This window comes from Athene cunicularia, assembly GCF_003259725.1.
Source record: "Athene cunicularia isolate RWA chromosome 27 unlocalized genomic scaffold, athCun1 chr27_part1, whole genome shotgun sequence".
Classification (NCBI taxonomy): domain Eukaryota; kingdom Metazoa; phylum Chordata; class Aves; order Strigiformes; family Strigidae; genus Athene; species Athene cunicularia.
The window spans coordinates 4,421,201-4,430,674 of record NW_020799138.1 but is presented as its reverse complement, the minus strand read 5'-3'; the positions used below and the strand labels follow the sequence as shown (position 1 = coordinate 4,430,674).

At 52.6% G+C, this 9,474-nt stretch overlaps 2 protein-coding genes across 4 annotated transcripts in view; both read right to left on the bottom strand.

The window, feature by feature from the left end:
* The window catches only part of PLEKHM1 (pleckstrin homology and RUN domain containing M1), a 21,011-nt gene extending 20,902 nt beyond the window's left edge, over positions 1–109 (bottom strand). For 2 of the 3 annotated variants that reach the window (XM_026864764.1, XM_026864763.1), the window contains exon 1: positions 25–109. The gene's annotated coding sequence lies outside the window, so the exon portion shown is untranslated. The remainder of the gene's footprint in view (positions 1–24) is intronic. The other variant, XM_026864765.1, reaches the window with a different exon arrangement.
* Positions 110–1,626: 1,517 nt separating this feature from the next.
* LOC113489168 (leucine-rich repeat-containing protein 37A2-like) lies at positions 1,627–9,474 on the bottom strand. The gene is made up of 8 exons (XM_026864710.1): positions 9,238–9,474; positions 8,247–8,321; positions 7,636–7,751; positions 4,228–5,657; positions 4,037–4,132; positions 2,882–2,946; positions 2,078–2,138; positions 1,627–1,984 (listed from the first exon to the last, which is right to left on the bottom strand). The coding sequence occupies exons 2-8, from the start codon at positions 8,279–8,281 to the stop codon at positions 1,838–1,840; spliced, it is 1,950 nt and encodes a 649-aa protein (XP_026720511.1). The 5' UTR covers positions 8,282–8,321; positions 9,238–9,474; the 3' UTR covers positions 1,627–1,837.

The following is a 9,474-nucleotide window of genomic DNA, read 5'->3' as shown; positions in this document are numbered from 1 at the left end:
GCCCGCCCCCCGCCCCCCGCTCACCGGCTCCGCGCCTCCGCCCGGGGAACCCGGAAGTACCGGCCTTGCCGGGAGCGCGCAGGCCCCGCCCCCTCGTGACGTCAGCGCGCAGGGGGCGGGTCCAAGGGGCCGGGCCACACGCTCACGGGTACGGGCGGGCACGTGCGCTGGGCGGGCACACGGCTGGGCACACACGGACACACGTGTTCACACATGTACACACGTGTTCACACATGTACACACGAAAACATGTACACACGGACACACGTGTTCACACATGTACACACGTGTACACACGGACACACGTGTTCACACATGTACACACGAAAACATGTACACACGGACACACGTGTTCACACGTACACACGTGTTCACGCATGTACACACGTGTATACACGGACACACGCGTACATACATGTACACACATGCACACAAGAAAACATGTACACACGGACACACACGGACACGTGTACACACGTACACACGAAAACATGTACACACGGACACACACACGGACACATGTGTACACACATGTACACACGGACACACGTGTACACACGGACACATGGACACACACATGTACACACGGACACACACGGACACACGTGGACACACATGTACACATGGGCACATATATAGACATGTACACATGGACACACATGTACACACGTACACACTGACACGGACACGTGTTCACACATGTACACACGTGCTCACACATGTACACACGGACACATATACACACGGACACCCTCACAGGTGGGTACTCCTGAGGTGGGGGGGGGGGGCAGGACCCCCACCGCCGGGTCACGGCCCCCCGCTGCCACAACACGTGTGTGCACAGCCTGGACACGCCTCCACGCTCCCATCCCTCGCAGGACGCTCTGGGTGAAAAAACACCGAGTTTGGGTTTTCCAGCAGTTCCTTCCCTGCCGGTGAACAAACACCAGCTTTACAGAACCCGGGGGGCGCAGGGCACTCCAGCGGCACCCGCCTGTCAGGGTGGGTGCTTGCACACGTGTGCATGCGTGTGCCTGCCTGCCAGTACATGTGTGTAACACCTGTGTGTGCACATGGAGGGGTGTGCCTGCCTGTGGGTGTGCACGTCTGCCACGTGTGTGTGCACACGTGTGTGTGCACCTGTGTATATGTGTGTGCATATGTGTATACATGTGTGCATACGTGTGTGCATACGTGTGACCAGATGTGTGTGCCTGTGTACATACATACGTGTGCCCAGATGTGTGCCCGTATGTGTGTATACATGTGCATACATATGTGTGCCCAGATGTGTGCCCGTACGTGTGCCCCACGCCCTGGGCAGCCCCCCGCTCGCTCCCGAAGGGCAGAGCCGCCCCCGTCCCCCGTAGCCCCCCTGTTCCCACCCCCCTGGGATGAGGTTTGGGGTGCCCCGAGCATGCGGCAGCCCGGAGCATCCTCCCTCGCCGGGGGGGACCGTGGGTCTCGGGGTGCTCCAGGGCTCGGGGGCACTGCAGCTCCCCACTGCCGCAGGTTCTCTGGGGCGCTGCGGGCACCTGGGGGGGTGACGGCGAGGAAAGAATATCCAAGGAAAGAGCCAAGGGAATAACAACAAGGAAATAACAACCCAGGAAACAGCCAAGGAAATAAAACTCAAGGAAATAATAACCAAGAAAATAACCAAGGAAATAACAGCCAAGGAAACAGCCAAGGAAACATCCAAGGAAATAAAATGCAAGGAAATAATATCCGAGGAAATAACAATTAAGGAAATAACAGCCAAGGAAAGCCTCAGCAGCTGCTACATCAGAACAAGAGCTGAGAACGGAGCGTGGGCACCGTCACCATCCTGCTGACTTTAGCTCGGCCGTGCTGAAAATCTCCCCGTCCGAGACCTGCCCGTCGTACAGCTCAGCGATGGGTTTCTCTCGCTGGGCGTCGAGGCGCTGGAATTGGTCTCTAAGCCACCGCGGCTTGGGTCTGTTCGGATCCGAGCTGGCGAGCCCTGGAAAGTGCTGGGGGAGGTTTGGAGAGGGTGAGGAGCAGCCGGAGGAGCAAGGGGCAGAGGGGAGGCATGGCGTGTCCTCCCTGCCCTTACCTGCTCTCTAACGTTGTGACTGTTCTTGCTCCATCCCCGCCGCAGGAGTTTTTGAAAGAACCTGACAAAAAAAGGAAAAGGACGAGAAGTGGCGGTGATTGGCAGGGAGGTGGCCTGCGCCCTGCCCTGCTGGGGAAGCGGCTACTGTAGGATTTGGGCAAACGGCATTTACAGCACTGCAAAACGTCTGGATTTGGGGGTTAAGGGGGAGAAAAAAGGCTTTTGTGTTTTATCACCCCAGAATTCACCTTTCCCGTCCAGAAGCAGGGAGGTTTGGCCAGGGAGGGCTGAGGCAGGTGCCAGGGCCTCCACCTGTCCGGGGTGACATTTCAGCTGAGCCCAGGGAAGATGAGGCGCCCCAGAAGGACGGGACGTGCTGGCTGATGTAGCTGGGAAGGAGTCCTGGTTGAGCCTGGATGTGAAAGGCGTCTGGAGAGGCCAGGGGTGAGCTCTGCAGCAGCCTCTCTGGGCAGCGGGGCAGGGAAAACGGGCAGAGCTGCCACTAGAGAAGAGTTTTGGGGCCAACCAGAGCGGGGAGGGATGTGGGACCAGGCGGGAGCCCAGGGCCAACACATCCACCACATCCAGGGTGGAAAAGGGCTGCCTGGGTGGCTGGTTGAGCTGTGAGCTTACAGCCGTGCTTTGGGGTCCCTTTTCTGGGTCTCTTAAAAAAGCAACGTGTTTTAAATACAGACTGGTGAGCCTTCGGCAGCTGGCGCCCGCGTGGCTGGGGGGGGTCAGGGGTGAGGTGCTGTTCAAAGACTGTTCAGGGTGCAGCAGTGGCGCGGCGCAGGGAGTAGTTACCATCTCGGGTGTGATTTACTGCTGCGTTGGGGTTGGGAAGTAGCTGCAGGTTTTTGGTAGCAAACCTGTGGAAAGGAGAGAAAGAGAGACTCATGACATCAGGATTTTCTTGTCGTACTCTGCAACACAAGGGAGGCCAAAAGGTTCTTCCTCCAATCTAATCCTTTATATACATGTGCAAGCCTGTGCCAGCAGCCACACTTTCAGAACGAGCCCATCCTCCCTTCCCAACTCCCCTCTCTTCCCTGCCTCCGGAATGACCTGGACTCCCAGAGCTCTCCTAATCTCAGCAATGTTTATGTCTGCCTTTCTTATCTGTGCAGTGCTTTGCAGGGTACTCCCCTCCTGTTTAACCCCAGCCTAAAACATGTAGGTAGGCTTTTAAAGAAAGAAAAGCTTTTTTTTTTTTTTCTGAGGAGAAGGACCCCAAAGGGAGGCTGAAACTCTGTGGGCACGCTGGGTCCTCTCCCCTGCCTGTCTCTGGCACTGTCCTGACCCATGCAGAGCTGTGGCACCTGGCAGAAGGACTTGATTTTGGCAAGAGGGAAGGTAGCAGGGGAATTGCTGCATGGCTGAAAGCAATCGATGTGGGCAGGAGAGCAGAACAGGGTCAGGAGAAGAGCCTGGAGGTGACTCTGTAGAACTAGGGATTGTGTGATAAAACTCAGGGAAGGGCTGTGTTGGGAGGGAGACACGGCCCCGCTGATGGGAGCTGTTAGGAAAGCTGCGAAGCAGAGCTGCGGACAGGTTGTGACAGATGCCAGGACAATCCTCCCCTGAGCAGGGCGGTACAGAAGGGGTTGTGGGGAGTTGGAATGGGCTGTCCAGGGCAGGGGGGGAGTCCCCATCCCTGGAGGGGTTGGAGAGTCGGGCTGACCCAGTGCTGAGGGATCTGGTGGAGTTGGGAACGGTCAGGGTGAGGGTCATGGTGGGGCTGGAGGAGCTTCAAGGGCTTTTCCAACCCAGAGGATTCTGGGATTCTGTGATTGCCATGACAAGCTCCAAGGTTGGAAAAACATCTCCTGTGCTACCCAAGAGTGTTCACAACAGTACTTTGGGGCTCATAAACTGTGTGTGGAGATATCACCCTGCCTCAGTGCACTCCAGCTACAAGGCTTGACTGACAGCTGTCTGTCAAACAAGTTACCAGCTTACCTCGATGAGACAAATTACCAGGAAATTAATCATGATGATGACAGGCAGTGATATTGCTAACAGGAGCCTGTCACCGGAGATGTACTCTGGTTTCCACTGGGAGAAAAGGAGAGGAAATCAGGAGGGGAGAGGGGCTTGCTCCCACTCCCCATGTCCAGGACACACCCAGCAATTCCCAGTATCACTCCTACCTTCCCTGTGGTTTTCCTGCCTGCCTTCCCGGCCTGGGCCACGCCACCAGAAACATTCCCTTCCAGGAGACACTGGCCTACGAGAGCAGAGGGTCCCTGGTCAGGTTGCCTCTCGCTGAGCAGCTTTATGAGCAGCACCACCTTTGAGAACATCTTTGCACAGGCCAGCTGGAGCTTGGGCAGGTGACAGTCCCTCCTCAGGGCTTGTGCCACGTGGGCAAGGAACAGCCTCAGGGCTTCATCTGGGACCAGCAAGTGTAGGTGACGATGGACCTTGGTTTCAAAGAGTTCTCCTTGAACCCGCATACTGTCCGGGCTGTCAGAGCTACCTGATTTATTGAGAAAACTGGATCCTTCCTTTTGTTGCTTCCAGTGTGTTTCTGTGGTTAGAGGGACAGCCAGTAAATGCCTGCCTAGAGAGGAACCCTCTTCTTTAGCTGTGCCTTCTAGCAGGCTGCTTGCAGCAGGGGGGCTGTTGGTAACAAACACCTTATAGAAAAAATGCTGGTTTGTGTTTAGTCTCTGCTCTGCTTTACTTTCTGTTGGTGTGGGCTCTTCCTCTGGATTCATGTTGCCAAACATCTCGTAGAAAAGCTGGTTACCTTTATTCAGATATGGGCTGTCCCCCTGCTTGTGCTTTCTGTAAGTCCAAACATAGTCCTGCCTTGGGGATGGTGCTTCCTCTGCATCTTCTACATCCTCCACATCCTCCACCCCATGAGTTTGCTTGGTCTGTTCCACAGCACTGAAATAATTTGGAATCTTAAAAGACCCAGACAAATGAGGGTCCTCTGCTGGGGAGTGCGAAAGGGAATGTTTTGAAGGAGGTGTGGGTATTCTGTTGTGTCTGAAGACAGAGATGTCAGTGGGGTTTATCCTGTCAGCTGTTTCCCAGGAGTTTATTGCTGCCTGGTTCAAACCTAAGTCATTCTGCTCTTGCACCCAGCCCGTGGTTGTCTCTCCCTCCACTGCTGGGATCTTCTCCACCTTGTGCTTCTGCATGGCAGGCGTTGGCAGGGGTGAGACGGTGTTTTTCACAATCATGACACTTTCAGCCTTGTGCAGCTTATTCTCGAGCTCGGCTGCTAGCATCATTGCTAGAAAATGGAGTTTCCTCATATCAGTTTCACTGGTCCAGCCCATGTGATGAATGCTGTGCAGCATCAGCATCAGCTTCTTACTGGTTTTGCCTTCCTGCTCGGGTAGGTGCTGAGAGGAATATGAATTTGTTCTGGAAATGTGATTATTTGGGCTACTGAGATCACCATTGGTGCCGGTCGTGCTCAGGACAACCGCAAGTGTTACGGTTTCATTCTTCTTCAGCGAAGACTCCTTGGGCTTGAGGTTCGATACTGTGCTGGTGTTCCGTTTTCTGGTTTGTACCACTTCCATTATTTCTCCTTCTGTGTTTGCCAGAGGATCTATGAGAGCTGTAAAACACCAAGACAGCAGATCAGTGACTTGACGTCACAAGAAGCTTTCTGCCAAAATACAGAGTCAAAGGTTTGCCCCGAGCAGCAGGCACTTGTCTTTAAGACAAGGGAGTGTGTGAACTGAATGGTGGATGTGTTACAGATGGGAAAAGTCTTGTTAAATCAATCAGATTTTCTCATCAGGGCAGAAGAGATTGATGTTCCTCTTCTGGTGTCTCCCAGGTCTCTGTTTGGATTTGTGGGAAACATCCCAGGGGAATGGGTTTGCTGTCAGAGTCTGCTGTCGATACGAGCCAGTGCTGAGTTGCTAAAATTGCCATAAAGCAAAAGTTTAAACTCAGAGTGAGCCTGGAAAGCAGAATACCAAAGACAGAGTGTCTGCCCCTGATCAGTTACCCCAGCTAGCCATTCTCCCCGTGGTCAGGAAAACCTGGGATATTTCACATTAAAATGCCTCTGGGTTGTTGTCTGCAATGATCTGCAGTCAGAGTGAGCCCCGATAGCAGGGAGCTGTTGCTCTGCTGATGGATGCAGCTCACATCACCCAGGCCTAGAGGAGGTGTAAGATTTGACCCAGAACAATGCAGACAGCCCCAGAGAGCTCCCGCCCCGGCATGCAAAGGGCACATGCTGAGTCGGCAGAGCCAGGATAAGTCTTCGGGAGCCCTACACCAAGGCTGCAAACACAACCTTATCTCTAATCCTGCTCTGCAGATAGCTTAATGCCAGAGCAGGGTGACATGGTCAAGAATATTTACGGATTACAAAAATATTTAGGCTTTTTCTTCCTGTTAAAATGATAAATTGGACACTGAAATACCTTTGAGTATCCAGCACTAAATGGCTTAGCAGCCTGTTTTCCCTAGACTTGTGACTAGATTAGGCTCACTTGTCCACATCTAATTTAAAAATGAGTTACCGGGGGACCTTGGAAACCTTACTGTATCTATCTGCAGGAGTTCAGTTTGTTTCTGCTTTGAACAGGATGATATTTGCCCTGTGCAAAGATTGAGTAGAACAGGGCATTGCTCACGCTGCACAGGCTAACGAGAGAATAATGATGCTTGGTTTTTACCTAATGCCCTGCAAAGGAGACTGGGGTTACTGCCCTCTCTCCTGCACATGGGGGAGAGGGTGGCAGAGAGACCAGGCAATTTTCTGAGTCAGCCAGGTGATTTTTGGAGCCTGTATATCCCACACCCACTCCAACACAGTGTGGATGATGGGAGGTTTCTGCAGAGCTGGCCTAGGGGCATCCATGCTCAGTTATGGGTCTTGGGTTTCCAGTGTGGGTGGCAGGTGTAAGGTGCAGCTCAGCACATGCCACCTTGCCAGAGCAGCACAAACATTACCGGGCCCTTTGGCCGTGTCTGTGCTGTGTCTGGGACTCCTCCCGCCACTGAGCTGTGACTAGACAAGGTATGGTGGCACTGAAAAGGCTTAGGAGGTTGTCAGGGGAAATTTGGGGGGCTTATGAGCAGACGGTGCCTTCCAGCGCTTGGGAAGGGTGCTGGGCACACATGATTTCCTTGGCTACATGCGCTGTGTGGATTGGAAGCTCATGTGTTTGTTTAGCCCAGCAAGCTATTTCTTCTCAAGATAGTATTTGACACAGAAGATATGTGTAATCGCTAGTAACTTTTCAACCCTTGTTTTTTCCAAGTCATGTGCTCAAAGAGGAACTTTTTGTGCCCGTGGCTCAGGGAGCACAGTTCGAGGCCTCCCAGGTCTCACCCAAGCTGCCTACACTGGCCTTTGGGCTGATTCAGAGGCTTGCAGAGATGAAGCTCCTCTAGAGAGTCTGCCCAGATTTAGTGTCCCTGGGACTGGCCAGGAGCCACCAGGCTGGACTGATGCCATTGGGGTGGCCAACACTGCCTGAGAACCCACACAAAATGGGGCCATGCTACAGCATCTCCTAAAGCTAGAGGAAACGGGGCAGATTTGACGCCTACATTGACGTCAGCAAGCCTACTGCACTGGGGAGCACTGGTGGTGCACAGGTTCATGCACTGGAACTTGATGGTCCTGCATGAGGTTTCGGTGGTGTGCTTCTGGCAGAGGCAGCAGGCCATGTCACAGGGCAGTTTGCTAAAGGTAAGAGGTTACTGGAGAAAAACCCAGCATCTCAATCCATGTTTCCGAGTCCAACCCAGGTAACACATGGATAACGCGTCATGGTTTTGTTTCAATTTCTTCTACAGCTCTGGAAAACTTCCCTCACCGCCAATCCCAATGGACAAATATTTTCTAATTTCTAGGAGATGTTTCGAGTAGAAGATAGGCTGCTCCATTGGCATCAAAATGTTGATTTACCTCTGAAAATGGAACTAAGTTCTGAAATACAATTTGAAACAAAAACACACCCCAGCTTGATTTAAAACTTCCCTTTGAAAAACCTGGAACATGTCATCTAAAAGGTGAAATTCTGTTTCTTAGCAGGTGAGTTTGGGAGGTTCTCAAAGTAAATAGCAAACCTTAAGCTTACTGGGGTTATTCTGATTTAGAGGTAGGCAGATTTGTTTCCCAAGTTTTTTCAGCAATTACTATCCGCTGGTGCCTGGTACCCACTCCCTGCATACTCACAGTGTTTCCAAGTGGACTGTTGTCAGGAGGAGCATGAGCAACGTCTGCTGAGTCACTCGTGTTGCACCCAGGTCTCTAAAAGGGTTTGAAAAAACACATTAAATTTTCAGGTGGCATTACCAGAACTCTGCTCTGAGAACAAGCCCTGGTCCCTGATGATTGTGATGGTGTTTACAGAGGGAACCACTTCTGCTTAATCAAACAGAAATGATTCAAAACACTATTGGCTTTCTGCTTTAACCTGCTCCTAACCATGGGGTCTGAATCAGGAGGGGATCCTGCAGATCTCGTGGGAGACAGATGGAAAGAGAAAGGATCCCCCAGCTCAAATCCCTCCTCCTGCTCTCCCATGAGTGCAGCTTCAGTCCTTGAAGTGAGACACTTCTCCCCCAAGAGGATGATTCCAGTGTGACCTTGGAAGGAGAGTTTGTATCAGTGAAGAGAGAAAATGCACTGAGCAGCAAGCCAAGGGTATCTGCAGCTCAGCAGGGCCGTGAGCAGGATCTCTGTAAAAAGCCTGGACGTCTTCCTCCCTGAGGAGTCACAGATGGAGCAGGAGATGTAGGATGCGCTGAATCGTGATCAGCACCGAGCATCACCTGCCCTGAGCTGTGCCAAGGCAGCGGGGGAGGCCCTGGACTGCTGGCACGAGTGTCCCAGGGACTGGGAGCTGCTGGATCCCACCTTCTCAGTGCTCAAGCAGGGGTGGGGGCATTCCCAGACCCTTCAGGCCACTCCACAGCCCGAGACCTGGACAGCCTCTAGTTTTTGGAGTTTGTGTATCAGCTTCTTCAGTGTTTTGCAGCTGAGTACACAGCAGAACTGCATGGCCCTTGCTTTGTTCTGCTGGTGCTGGGGTTATTTGTGCCTCTAGAAGAATAAGGCTGGGAGAAGAGCGAGATTTGTTACGGGATCTCTGCTTTCCTGAAAACAGGGCACTTGAGAGAGACAAAGATCTGAATTAATCTGGTAAAAATGAGTCAATACTTACAGATATTTGACTGAAGGCAGCTTGAAGAATAACAGACAGTGGGTTATGGCTTAGGATCCTGAAAAAAACAACATACTGCTCTGAGTTGGTGATGGGAAGGACACGGGCTGTGTGGGTAGGGGCACACGGGGATGGCCTGTCCACACGTCCTCTTACATACATGGACCCACAAGTCTGGAGAGCCCATATCAACCAGCTCTGTGCAGCAGGCACTGTAGAAACAGGAGATGGTTAAAA

Coding starts and splice junctions, on each gene's coding strand:
- LOC113489168 (XM_026864710.1), bottom strand. CDS start 8,281: ATGCTCCTCCTGACAACAGTCCACTTGGAAACACT. Junction 7,752..8,246: donor ACAGTCCACTTGGAAACACT/GTGAGTATGCAG, acceptor TCTTACCTTTAG/CAAACTGCCCTGTGACATGG. Junction 1,985..2,077: donor GTCACAACGTTAGAGAGCAG/GTAAGGGCAGGG, acceptor AGCACTTTCCAG/GGCTCGCCAGCTCGGATCCG.